The sequence below is a fragment of the Labrus bergylta genome, chromosome 3 (genome assembly GCF_963930695.1).
Source record: "Labrus bergylta chromosome 3, fLabBer1.1, whole genome shotgun sequence".
Taxonomy (NCBI): Eukaryota; Metazoa; Chordata; class Actinopteri; order Labriformes; family Labridae; genus Labrus; species Labrus bergylta.
In genome coordinates this window covers 26349359-26363393 of record NC_089197.1, presented here as the reverse complement: position 1 = coordinate 26363393, position 14035 = coordinate 26349359, and the positions used below count along the sequence as shown (strand labels likewise).

Below are 14035 nucleotides of genomic sequence, written 5' to 3'. Positions count from 1 at the left end.
TGAACTTTGACTTTTAGTTCTTTGTAATATGTGCTAAAGGAGACATTATAGAAGAACCACATATTACTGCTGCTCCATTCCTGAGAGGGGAGATGTTAAACTTTTTTTAAATCAAGGTTGAGACAAGTTTTGTCTTTATGTCAAACTAATGCTGATGACTGATAAGTGCACGTTCCTCATTGACAGGTAATGATGTGAGTTAACTGCACATTCTAGTTTTGTACTTAAAAACAATGTTTACAACCTGAACCTTTTTTAAGAACTGGAAGTATTCATTCCCTCATGGAGACGGGACAGGCCTGGGTTCATTTTCCTGTTGCTAATATTTAAAAAGCACGAATAAAGCATATCATTATCGAGTACTATAGGCAAAATGTTAAACTGCACTCAGGCCTGAATGTTTTTGTACAGTGTCACTCTTCTGAACCTCCCAGCCTTCATGGGAACTTGTACAGTGTTGATTGTTGTAAATACACCATGTTGATAATCACTGTGGCACTTTGATTTAATAACACCTGCCAGTTGAATGGTTCAACTATTGCCAACAAAATGTTGCCTTGACTGTGTAGCAGTTTCTGATTAAATCAAGTGACAGAAAAAATTGTTCATGTTTTCATTTTAATTAAGGACATTGACTGTTGTTGCTCTGATGGCTGGTCTGTGCTCTGTTGAAGCCTAACAATCAGCTCATATTCCAGATGTTTTCATTCATGACACCAGTACCTCCTAAAGTCACATCAGAGACACAAAGAGAATTAAATATAAAATTTATTCAGCAAAATGTACAACAGCTGTATAAGCCATCTTACAGCTCAAATATAGAGAATTTATTTTACTTCCACTCTTTCAGAGTAGAATATTCAACTTAGTTTTCAATTCTGAAATGAGCAGTGAAAACATTCATAAAAAAACACGCACTGGCTCACATGTATCAAACTGTTCAAAGCAGGAAAGAGAATATGAAACTCAGTTTGTATCTGTGCTCAACAGAAGTTCTGCTGAAACAAGATGTTCGAAGAATCAGTTGAAACCAGAATAAACTAAATACATTTCAAAATAAATCTTTACTCCTGTCCACAGAGCTGTGTAATGTTTTGACAACTTCCTGCTGTGTCTCCAGATGAGCATCTTTTGCCATAACTATTTAAAGTGCATCCCGACAAAGTCACTGAAAAATAACACATTCAGTTCAAACTATTCAAAGCTCTGATAAACAACGTTTGATTTTTCTTATTCAAATCATGGGTGATAATTAACTTTTTCATTTGAAAAAACATGAACTGAGTTATAACTTTTTAAAACAAGATGAACAAGGAATCTCCCAGAATATCCATCCATCACGGTCGGCACTGACAACAGCCCCAACTTTTCAATATTGATAAGTTGTTTTGTTCTCCATGTGCCTTAGGAATGGTGTATTGATAGTGCTTGTTGATATATCTGGTGTTGAAGTGCAGCTGCTATACAATTGTTATTTTTAAAAGACTCTCACAACAATGACTGATTCAGATCAGCTCTCCTGCTTGGAAACTGAATTCAAACGGCCTAAAGACACACGAGACACACGTCAGGATTATTTGGAGGAGTGGGATGACATCATCAGTATGCACCTCGCAGTCCACTGCTCCGTGAGCCTCCGCCCCCACTTGAGTTACCGTAGTAACCACCACCACTGCGACCTGAAAGAATTTCAAAAAGACAGGTCGATGTTTTGACATTCAGATCATCATTTTGTACAAATTCATTTACTCGCCAAAACGAATGAAGTTTATTAACTTTATTTAAAACGAAAGGGAAAGACAACGTACTCATCTCAGCAGCCCCACTGGATGTTGAGTTTAGGAACAACTCAATATAGCGATGCTCTGTGGAGAAAGAATATATTAGTAATTTAGTTTCACTGTTCTTCTCCTGTTTAATAAAACAAATCATTTAGATTTTTCCACATTTTCATAATACAAATATTTTAATCAATATGAGAATACTTTGTGTGTCTGTATTCTGACTCTCTTTAAGAAAGGTATTTCCTGATCATCTAATTCTCAGAAGGTTTAGTTTGTTCTCATAGTCATCTGACAAACCCAAAGCTGCTTATCTGTGAGCATGTGAATATCCTCACCTCTGTTATCAACTTCAAAGTTTTCTTGTGTCATGAACTTTGTGTTAATGGCATGAAAAAGTGGTGTCACGCGTACAACACAAGGACGGACAAGTAAAAAAGGAAAAAAGAGGACATACGCATGTGGTTCTTGTCTTTGGACATGGCTGCCACAGCGTCTTCATGGGAGCGAAATTCCACATCTGCTTCTCCTGTTGACTTGCCGTTAGGAGCCACGTCGATGTGGACCCTCAGTGGATTCAAAGGAGAGAAGAACTACACAAAGAGATCCAACAAATCATCACAGGGTTATACACATGAAGAGGCCGATCATTGCAAACTATCACGTTTTACAACCTTTAACCTCACCTCAAGTTATTACTTTACTTGATAAGTTCCTTTCTACTGCAGCGAGCACAAGTGACTTGTCTTTCTCTTCCTGTCAGATAAAGATGCATGCACAGCTTCCTGCATCACAATCTACTGTCAATAATTATAAAAACAAACAATATATATATATACAATATTTAAAATCAGCTTTAGTACCTCCTAAGGTCTTGTTTTTTATGTCAGCCCCTGCAGTTATCCTGAAGAGAGTCGTTTTTCAAAATAAATTATTTATGTAACCGATGTCAGTGTTTTTGTGTGTTAGAGTTCTTACTTTAGCAACGTCTCCCTCTGTGGCGCGGAAAGGTAACCCTCTCATATGGACAAAATGGCCGCTATGGAACCCTGAACAGCCATCGGCTTGACCACTGTAACCTTGGCTGGCCATGCCTGAGCACAAACACATCGACACATCAACTCATTTAGTCATGAAGGAGAGAAGTCATCTTTCACAAGCAAATAAAAATGTTTGGACAAACTTCTCAGAGGCTTGTAAGAAGATTTCTCAATGTTTTACAAAACTACATTTTACCTTGTTTTTATTATGGACAACAATGTAAAACTTCAAATGTTTAGATGAGGATTCTGAGCGTTAAAAATGGAAACAAAATGATCATTCTTTGAAGCTGGGATGTTGCTAAGCTGATTAATGAATAAACACAGGCTTTCAAACATTAACTCAGCTCATGACTTAATCAAAGGCTAAAGAGTAAATCATTATTGGACTTTACCTCGTCCTCCCCTTTCGCCTCTCACTCGCTCATCAAACATGCCGTTTCCAAAACAGTAGTTGTTGAAACCATTGTAGCCGTCAAAGCCGCCATAACCTACAGACAGACAACAGAACAGCATTAGAGTCAAAATCAAACAGTAATGTAACCCCTAAAAAACTCAAATACAGTTGAAACACTTTTTAAATCATTGACGGCTCCAAACAGAGAAGCAGGACTGAAAAACTGTTCAACAGGAGAGTAAAACTGGCCTCAATGTGGATGGGTTGACAGTAATTACACTTGTCGGGTTTTCCATACATCCACCAGCATGTTTTTGATTCACTTTCTTTTGTTTAATATCTCAGATGGCCCTTTTTTTTCCCTTTTTTTTTTAATCAAAGAAATCAATATGAAACTCGAACAGGGCAGAAATAAACAAATACATCGTAAAAACATTCCATCCTCAGGAAATACACATTTATGCAAACTCAACTGTTAACAAGTGAGAGATTTAAGATGCTAGAAAATAAATGTCTAATTTTAAATGTGGGCCAAAGTTTAAATGTCCCAACTTGTCTGTATGAGTTTGACATGATTTTGTTCACATCACTGCTTGTTTGTCACATGATTCATTTGGCATAATGCAGAGACATGTAGCACAAGTATAACCTTTCCACTCACACATGTACTGAACACACACAACAGGCACCTGCCTGATTAAAAAAAAAGTATTAATGTTTCATAATCAGAAAAAGAACTGTGCTTACCACCTCCGTAGCTAACTCCGCTCCTCATTGTGTCCATCAGAGCCCCACTACGGCCAGGCCCTGACCCGAAAAAGCCTCCTCTGGGGCCTCCCATCATGGGTCTATCATATGGGCCTGGTCTCTGGGCTCCCATCCCACGCCGGGGCAGCTCATAGTAGGCTCTGATTTCATTACGACTGCTCTTAAAAATCTCTATATACCTGAAATATGAGATGCCCAGTGGGTGGAGGGGGACGGAGTAGAGAGTTAAGGTGTAGAAATGGCTGAGTTTGGTTTACATATACAAATATGAATAGTGTCTAGTATCTAAATAGGGCTTTCTTAACATGAAGCTGAGTGGCTAGGCATTGAACAACCTCAACAGAATCTCATCATTAGCTGGACTAAGGGTTGTCATTAAAAATGTCTACACCAACCTCACCTTTTGTTACTGACAGTAAAGAAAATCCTTTTAAGATGCTGCATTTCTGATTTAACGGTTAGAACTTGTATGCCCTGTGCTACACCTCTTCACTTAATTCCCTGTTTCATAGCAAATTATCAATTAATAAAATGAGTAAGAACATGAAAGAAAGTGCCAAATGTTGCTCTAACACAATTAAATAGAGCTCCCAGGACAAGGATGACATACATTATAACTGTTACTCACACCATCTTTAACTTTTAGATAGATACATCCCTTTTCATCCCACAAGTCAAGATGTCACCGTTATTTCAATACAAAAACCCATTAAACCCATCCCATTAGCATTTAACAAATGTTACATGACCCACCCCTAGTCAAAGGGCCCACCCAATAAATGTACCCGCTTCATAGTCTTTTTACCATAATTTTTCTTGCAAACCAGCCCATGCTTTTCATTTAACCTTCACATCACCACCCAATTAAAACCATAATTACTCTAATAAGACCACCCATTAAATACTACAACAGAAGCCAAACCCAGTCCAGCCCGTCCTCTTCCCGTCTGTCCCACCTGTGCCCTATTCTTTCCTTGTGTTTCCCCAGAGCCTTTTCTGCTATCTCCTTTGAGGCAAACTGCACGAAGGCTTCCCCTGTGCTCCTCCCCTGGTAGTCCACTGGCAGAGTAATCCCATTTGGCACGATTCTCAACCCTTCAACCCAAGCACACATAAATACATAGGTCGGTAGGTAGACTCATAGATGTATAGAATAAATAGAACAACACCCACTGAATCACTGTAGCTTTCAGGATTAATACATGTCATGGCAGCAAATAAACATGGGATGTGTATTCTGATGAGACTGCATTAAAAAGGGGCATTTCAGGGGACTGATTTTTCACCTATAATATGCCTAGTTAGAACAGGGAAATATAAAGCGACCTGGAGTGAGCAGCTAGACTTTTAAAATGTGTATGTAGACGATCAATTTTCTTAGTAAAAAAAATCTAATTTAGGTCTAAATGATCAGTTATTAGCAGTAAATGACACTAAAAATTACATGAAGATGAAGGCTGCCGGTAAGCATAGAACTGACCCCAGATCAGTGTCATGGGACTGTCTACCTTCTGACAAACCAACCCAGTCTGTCCTGTCTTTTAACCGTCTTTAAGGACACATGATAACATGGTCTTAGAGCACAAACATAAATTCAATAAATGTGTTTAAGTAACACTAATATATAACACATAAGTCAACACAGGAGGACTATACTGCAAGGACAATATAGATTTTGCCTGCCTATAAGCTATGACAGACAGACATGATGAGTGACTAATAGTCACATAAATACCACTTTGTTTTATGAAATTGTGCTAAATTCAGAGTGCAGTTGGTCACACTTTAGATTTTTAATAATTCAGTAAAAGAAACATTTACTGGAACAGAGGTAAAGTTTAAAAAGGAGCTGGCAATTGTAAAGTTAACTGTTGTGCGAATAAAACTAAAACAAAAACTTGAAAACAGAATTTTTTTAAAGACACTATAGTCTGATGTAAGTTCTAAATATGTTTTATAGAAAGTACTACTTGACCTTGAACAAAGAAAAAAACTATAGCCTTGTAAACTTGCAAAAAACAAAAAATGTGTGAACGCAAACAGCTGAATTTTTCCCTCAAACTTATAAAGGAGTTTCTCCTGCCAGCCCCCTAATATTTGTCCACATGAAGTCTGAGTGAGCTGGTGTGATGTGCAGCAGAATATAATCTGGAGAATTCACTTCGAGTGAGTTGGAGTGGGTGGTGAAGTTTATTCCCCGAGATCAAACAACTAAATCAGGAGGATTTCAGGGACCATCCTCCTGAAATTCTCTCGAAATTTATCAGGAGTGCTGACTTTGTCAAAGACTTATTTTACAAGATTTTTCTTATTTGAATGAATACTTTCAAGGCATATTATGTGATATATATATATATATATATATATATATATATATATTTAAAAATTCAACACTGACTGTTGATTAATCGGCTGTTTATATGCTTGCATGCATCAGGTATTTCTTTTGGTGTTTTTTCCCATTTTTATTTTTTACATAGCAAGTTAAAATGTTCCACTGAATATTAAAAATCTAGTTGCAGTTTTGTGATCACCCTCTCCCAAAATTAAAGTAATTGTTAAAAAGAACATATGGTGTAACTTTCATTAAGACTTACAGTTCAATTAAATGGAGAACACAGACAGGACTTTAAAGTGCAATCATGTCTATACCTGAGAAAAACTGAACAATCTCCTCCTTGCTACAGCCAAAGGGAAGGCCTCTGAGTCTCAGCATGCAGCCACTACAGCTGTCATAGTCGGCAGGACCGCTACGCTTCAGCACCCAGTCCATTTCACTGCGGTTAGACTTGAACACTGATTTAGAACAGAAAGAGACATGTCACAATCACACTACAGTACGGGTAATATATTGTTCAGATACTGTCTGGGAAATGTGTTTTTGTAGAGGAAATCAATTTAACAAAAACAAAACAATTCTTTACATGCATGGGAAACACACAGGCAACATCACCTCCATGGTGGGCTAATATGATGACAGCAACAGAGTAGGTTGCACTTTTACTTTTGTATCAGTAATGTAATATTATGTCCCTAACCCTAACTCCACACAGGGTAAACACTCAATGTTGTGTCATTCCCTTACGATGGTTATTTCTTACCCTCTATGTATCTGTGTCCCATGTATTTACGGTCCTTGGAAAGGGCATTCTTGAAATCCTCTGCCGTTATAAGCTCAATAAATGCCTCTCCACTGGGACGGCCTTCTTTAGAGTAGGTGAAACACACTCCATTCACTTTCCCAACGATGTCACAGTCTGTAAAGAAGTAAGAATACACAAGATTGTTTTGTAATTGATGCCTACTCATGGACATTTTCTGGCATAAAGTAATAACGGTGGACAAACTTCATTTAATTGTATCTGAGCAGTTAGAAGAATGTAGAATTAAATCTGACAAATGTTTTTATTCACATCACCACTAAGATGGATGAGCAGCCAGGAATCAACATACTTTTAACACACAATAGAGTATGTCTTTTAAATGTCATTTAAGTCTTACACTCATTTACAATATATTCAAGCCTCAAGCTATAGTGAAATCTGTGTGTACTCTCACCTGAGAAGAAACTGGCAACCTCCTCCTGTGTGCAGGACCAGGGTAGTCCTCTGATCCGGACAACATAACCCTCTTCATTCAGAGACATCCTCTCCCCCTCAGACAGCACAATACAGCAGCAACACTTCAAATTACTGTGTAAATGTCTTTTATTTATTAAAAAAATAAAGACACACACACCAATTGTCAACATTAAATGAAGCCGTGCTGCATGTCTGCCCTGCCTAGTCTTAACTCAACAATGAACAAAGTTTGCACAAGTTGCACCTTTCATAAACATTTCATTACAAAGTCTTTATATTTCTGTCTGCCTTTTTTAAAGAAGAAACAGTGTACCTAGACTTAAAACCATATGATATATGCAAGAATGAAGCATTATAATGTGAGTTATGTGAGTTGTTAAACTAGTTAAAGGCGCTAACATAAACATTAGTTACTTCCTCTTTGGTTGTTTTGGTTGTAAAGTCTATTTGTTGTCATAACAAACGTAACCTCGGTCACACTTCTACTCACGTTTAAATCTCCAAAGGTTTCCTGACAACAAGACGGTATATTTCCACTGCTGAAGTTACATCTCTGAACTTCACCAGAAGCGATGTTATATATAGAGTTCAACCTTCACACCGAGTGAGCTAATGGTGCTAATGTTAGCTTGATAACAGTTAGCAGGCTACATGCTACATGCTAACGGTAGGACTGTCAGCGGTCAAACGTACAAGGCAAACTGGTTCAATTCCCAAAGGTCGTACACTGTCACTGTTCGACAAAACAGGTTCTCTGATACAAATGTGTCAGTCCGATACAAGAAATGTCAGAAAACTATGAAAATAGCTTACAGTCGTCTCTTGTCCCACGTCTCCTGCTCCTGTCCCGAGCCTCAGGTGTCACTTCCAGCAAACCAGCGCAGGTAGCCCATGTTCTCGCGAGAGTTGGAAAATAAATAAATAGCAAACACAAAAACAAAAAGTAGTAAAAGTAATAATGTCCATTTTATATTTGACCTATTATAGGAGGTAGACTTATACTTATGAGGGGAGTTGAAGTAAATATATTTACTGTAGTTTTTGCACAGCCTAATAAAAGTATTATTTTGAGGAGCCTTAGGTCCTTATTCAATGACCGAGTCATATTGTGATTTGGTAAAGAAATTAATTTTTAAGCTTTTCAGATCACTTAAAAATCCGAAAACTTTTGTTATATTTGGCTTTGTAAAGCAGCCCACATTTTAAATGTTATAGGCTGACTAGCTTTGAGTCATTAAATAAAATTATCAACCATGCGAACTTTTTATATGAACATTATCAAAAATGTATAAATGAATCACACGTTGTCTAGACACCGTAATTATAGATCTGTCTGGCATTGGTTGATTGGACCTATTAATGAGTGTCAACCAGCCAAGCTGCTAAATCTCAAATCTAGGGGCAAATTATATAGCCTACTATACTCGAGATCTGACAGAAGTATAAATAAATAAATAAATGTATAAATAAATACTGGAATAAATAAATAGTATTGAATAAATAAATAAATAAATAAATAAATGCGTGAATAAATAAATAAAAACCGGTAAATAAATGGGACATAAATAATTAAATGTCTTAAATGTATTTCTACATTTATTCCTACTTGTCAGATCTCGTCCTCCATAGATGAGAGACTGACGCTGGGGGGCGTCTGCTGTCACCAAACTAACAGGGTAAAGTCCGCTGACAGCACTGAGACAACAGAGTCCACATCGTCCTCAGTGGAAACTTCAGTTTCAACCCCGCTTACAGTGTACAATGGAGATTTCAGTATTTACAGTAGATGCCTTCACCAATTTACCTTTCAAAGGTAACCCCGCGGCTGTTTGTCCACTTTTGCATGTGAGTAAGAATATTTTGGTTAAACAAAGTAGGCATAATGTTACGATCTGCAGAAGAGGGCTTTGTGCATTTGCTTGAACCATGATAATCGGACTTGTACAGTCAATAGATTTGGCAAGTTTTGGTCTCTAGTGTGTTTTATAATTCACTTCAACATAAACCACCGACATGCAAAAAAAAAAAAAAAAAGGTTGTTTAGATTATTTATTCTTATTTCGTGTGACAATAATATTTAGTTTTGTGTGTGTGTCTTGTGTATCATGTGTCTATCAGGAGCTGAGTGATGACTTATATCAGAAGATAGCTACAGAGATGAACCTGGCAGAAACAGCCTTCATCACCAAGATCAACCCCTCTGACAATTTCACAACAGGTAAGATATTATCAGTTTAACATATTACAATTGCATAATTTCATTTTTTAATCACAAATACTGCTAAGAAAGTTAATAAAGGAGCAACATTTTAGACCATGTTTTAAGACATTATTGTTACATATTAAGATGTGGACCTCTTTACAGTTGAACTGAGCTTGGTTTGCATGTTCTTGTGTGTGCACAAAATGAAAAAAGCATGTCCTCAGCAGTTAACACTGTTCAAAACACAGCTAAGAGTTGCATTGTTGTGACGGAGGAGAACAATGCAATGAGCTGTGACAGTTCAAAATGCAGTGAGCAGTCATTTAGTTGTTTTGTCCACCACTTAAGAATCTAAACTATGTCGCTAGATATTACATTTGGAAAAACATTTGACATTTAAGTGACGTTAAGCAAAAGACTTAAGTTTGGTATTATCAAAGGATTAGTATTTTAGTGTAATGAAAGCATGTAGTACCTCCCATCTAAGAAATATGTCATTGATCACTTATTACAACTCATCAACATTTTATTTTCAAACAGTGGTGATAGTGTTGGCTGGATTTGGTAAACTTGATTTATGAGGTGAACTGCTGCTGAATTTAAAGTTAACTATTTTCTTTCAGCTGTTTCAGATAACTGTGGAGTTAAGAATCTTTTTGACAGTGGGATGTGTTTAACAGGATCAAGGTTCCGCCTTCGATGGTTTACACCCACCAATGAAGTGAATCTGTGTGGTCATGCAACTCTGGCCTCTGCAGCAGTGCTGTTCCAGAGTAAGAGTAAGACACAGAACAAACACAAAGTAAATCAGTAAATCAGTAAATCAGGCTTAAATTAATATTTAAAACAGTCAATGCATTGACCTTGTCTGGAAAACTAGGAAATACACACAAAGAAGCATTTTCACTCCCGTAATTGTTTTTAACATGTAAACACTTGAATAAAGCTAGCTCACCAGCCGCTCTTTGACCATTAAATTGTATTTGCGTATGCTATGTCTGATAGAAAATGAGAATTCTGTACTGGTGTTTGAGACCAGGAGTGGAGACCTGGCTGTCACCCAGCAGGGCGAGCGGTACATCATGGACTTTCCTCTTAATCCGCCTGCCCAGGAGGTACACTATGTCTCTGTCTACAGTCTGTGTCCTTCATCATTACATCATGATACAGTAGCAGAACCAGGCGATCCTGGTTTACCTTCCACATTCATTCTTATCTTGTATATTTTTGTCATTTAGTGTAGTATGCATTGTATGGCCTGAAAGATATGAAATCATAATTAACCCATTTTTATTGGGCCCCTAAAATAAAAGAACACGATGAACATTATGATGAACCTCCCCATTTCAGTCAGTACTGTTCATTCTTTTCATCAATCACAACCCTATTTCAATCAGCATCACTGTTAAACTCACAGCTTTTCTGAAACCCAAAACACACTCCAACCGTCCTACAACACTTTAACTCAAAGCTGCATCACTCATATTTGCTATCCTGACTCTGATTTCTCCCTCTCTAAAACATGATTACTCAGGATCCCAATGACTTCAAAGACATCATCAAGGTCAGTCAAACCCATCTGTGAATGCAGATTCGTAGGGCAGATTCCTGTTTCACTGTCTACTTAAACCCTTTATCCATATACAAGCGTGATTGTGTGTGTACATAGTGAACCTTCTCTCTGCTCCTGCATGTTTGATAAAGGCTGCAGTGGGAAATCACCCAATCCAGGATGTTTACCTGTGCTCCAACACCAAGAAACTTATGGTTCGACTGGCTGACAGCTGTGACAGGTTATAATAACACACACTCACAAACAGATGGACAGACTCGGGTTGAAGTTGAGGGACAATCTTGGATGAGCTAGAACGTTGTTGTGTTATTTGGCTCATGTGCTGCATGTGTGTTTTCTCAAGGTCAGTGCTAACCAGTCTGAAGGTTGACCCTGTGGCTCTTCAGAGCAGTGAGAGGAGCGGGAGAGTTAAAGGACTAATCCTCACTATGAAAGGTACTTTCAGTAGTGACTCTGTTGTATCATAATGTCCTCAATATACAACATGATAACAGAGCATTGCTGTATGAAACGTCTAGCCATGTTTGATTAAACTGCCTCTCCTTTAAAGTCTTCTTTATCTGTCAATAGGATCCCCAGACTGCCAGCCAGGATACGACTTCTACTCTAGATATTTTTCCCCATGGAACGGCATCCCTGAGGATCCAGTCACAGGTAGACCCCTACTCATACTGCCCATACTAATGGACACAGACAGACCATCTTTGTTGGGTTACATTGTGATATCATGTGATTCTACAAATGGCTTGAATTGTCAAAGTATGTAAATTATGATGTTTTTAATAATTAAGGCTCTTGTGAGATTTTAATAATACAGTTGTCTCTATATGACATAATCCAGCCCATAAGGACGAATATAATTATTTCTGTCAAATTATAGTCAATGCCTGAAATCACTACCACTGGATCTGTGCCAACACGAGGGGCAGAATAGCACGCTGTCAAAACAACCTTTGTTTACAATTTTCTAAATGTAGACAGTTGTACTGTTGTGACCCTAGAGTGTTGTGAGACTTGTAACACAAACGTCACTAGGTATGCAACTGTTGTCATGGTCTCAGTATGTTCACCTGGCTCGCCAGCGTTCATGTGAATATATTTGTTTGGAATTCATTGACTCAGTCAATTAAACTACAGCAAAGAAAAGTTAAGAAGTAGATTTGATAATGAAAAGACAGGAGTATTTCTTCATTACATAATAATACTTAGGGATGTATAGGACCAGATAGGCAGAGATAAGAGGAACTGCTTAGTCCACAGGTCTTACCATGATCAACACAAATTTAAGATCCTTACGCAAACTTTAAGAAATCTGAATATTTGCATAAAATTAACACGTTTTGTAAAATAACAACAAAAAAAACAAACTCTTTGACCAAGACTGCAGATGTTTGACTGTCATGCAGTTGAGTTGAAAATGTAAACTTCCAATGTGCCTCTTGTGAAATGTGCCAGTAGATGTTATTAATGTCCCTGCAGGTTCTGCCCACACTGTGCTAGGAAGTTACTGGTCTAAGAAACTGGGAAAGAAGAAACTGCTGGGTAATATGATCATTCAGTATCGTAATTTCTCACTTGTGCAACTCTCAACTAGTTCAAATTCAGTAAGCCATGAAACAATTAAGGTCAGAAATGAAGTAACTAACTGATACTCATTTTGTCGTGTGTGTGTGTGTGTGTGTGTGTGTGTGTGTGTGTTTTTGTCTAGCTTACCAGTGCTCTCGACGAGGCGGGGAGCTGGAACTAGAAGTGAGAGAGGACGGAAGAATCAACATAGCTGGACATGCTGTCTTTGTACTGCAGGGAACAATCACACTGTAGCCACACACACGCAAAGGAGAGGGCCATGGATGATGGAACATAGTTATGTAGCTCATTTGATGAAAGGTGGTTCAAATAAAATAAAATAAAACAATGTCCTCCAGATCGATTATAACTACTAGAACATCACTCATGCCAACATATTACAGGATGGAACAAGGAGCTCAAACTTTATTTGTACTGGAATTATTTATTCATAAAACACAACATCATCACCACATTAAGAGACAAAAACAAAACACAGAAACAAAGCACTGAAATATTGCATTCAACCAATCACAGGCAGAATCACAGTTACTCTGGTCACTTTCTGGTGCTTTCATCACAGGAAGTTAATCAACAGTGAAATAATCCCAGCTCATTAGCATGTACAGATGGTGAAAGTAGATAGTGTAGTTTCCAACAACATTGTTTTATGATACCAAAGATTCTTTCTGTGATCCTTCTGTCTGAACAGATCTGATCTTATATTCTGCTGTATGCAAAGTAATTCAACAAAAAAAAAAGAAAAATATGGTATGACTTGACATTTTCTATTACAGATAGTAACCCACCTTTTTTGAATAAAAAACAAAATGCTTCTAAACCATTTTGTTCAGTTTTTTACTGAAGTATATAAATAAAGTGAAGTGCCTTCAACTTAGTCATTGTCATCATTGACGATCAGTTGATCCACTTTATAAGAAATCACACAAAGCAGTAATCACCTCTCCCTTCACACAACATTCATTCAAGTTTTAGATGGTAAAATAAAGAATGTAGTTCAGACTTAAAATAGTACGAGATGTCGTGTTATTATATCACAGCTTTACTTTTCAGCTTTCAGACTCAGGTTTTTCATCCGTACATTGACATTCAGCCGACTGCAAGA

At 37.5% G+C, this 14035-nt stretch overlaps 2 protein-coding genes across 11 annotated transcripts; one reads left to right on the top strand and one right to left on the bottom strand.

Annotated features, from left to right (window-relative positions):
- Positions 1 to 750: 750 nt before the first annotated feature.
- hnrnph3 (heterogeneous nuclear ribonucleoprotein H3 (2H9)) lies at positions 751 to 8468 on the bottom strand. 5 transcript variants are annotated; one of them, XM_020631699.3, is made up of 11 exons: positions 8381 to 8467; positions 7545 to 7641; positions 7088 to 7243; positions 6639 to 6782; positions 4943 to 5081; positions 3966 to 4165; positions 3217 to 3312; positions 2760 to 2875; positions 2239 to 2374; positions 1809 to 1865; positions 751 to 1679 (listed from the first exon to the last, which is right to left on the bottom strand). In XM_020631699.3, the coding sequence occupies exons 2-11, from the start codon at positions 7630 to 7632 to the stop codon at positions 1600 to 1602; spliced, it is 1212 nt and encodes a 403-aa protein (XP_020487355.1). In that variant the 5' UTR covers positions 7633 to 7641; positions 8381 to 8467; the 3' UTR covers positions 751 to 1599. The 5 variants fall into 5 exon arrangements, with proteins under 5 accessions (XP_020487355.1, XP_020487433.1, XP_020487519.1 ...); XM_020631777.3 differs by having other exon boundaries at positions 7545 to 7678; positions 8381 to 8465; XM_020631863.3 differs by having other exon boundaries at positions 7545 to 7647; positions 8381 to 8401.
- Positions 8469 to 9252: 784 nt separating this feature from the next.
- Positions 9253 to 13750, top strand: LOC109997647 (phenazine biosynthesis-like domain-containing protein 1). 6 transcript variants are annotated; one of them, XM_020652318.3, is made up of 10 exons: positions 9253 to 9412; positions 9686 to 9785; positions 10451 to 10543; positions 10776 to 10885; positions 11305 to 11334; positions 11475 to 11563; positions 11687 to 11778; positions 11914 to 11997; positions 12823 to 12885; positions 13052 to 13750. In XM_020652318.3, the coding sequence occupies exons 1-10, from the start codon at positions 9329 to 9331 to the stop codon at positions 13162 to 13164; spliced, it is 858 nt and encodes a 285-aa protein (XP_020507974.1). In that variant the 5' UTR covers positions 9253 to 9328; the 3' UTR covers positions 13165 to 13750. The 6 variants fall into 6 exon arrangements, with proteins under 6 accessions (XP_020507974.1, XP_020507895.1, XP_065809118.1 ...); XM_020652239.3 differs by having other exon boundaries at positions 10451 to 10549; XM_065953046.1 differs by having other exon boundaries at positions 10394 to 10543.
- Positions 13751 to 14035: the final 285 nt, after the last annotated feature.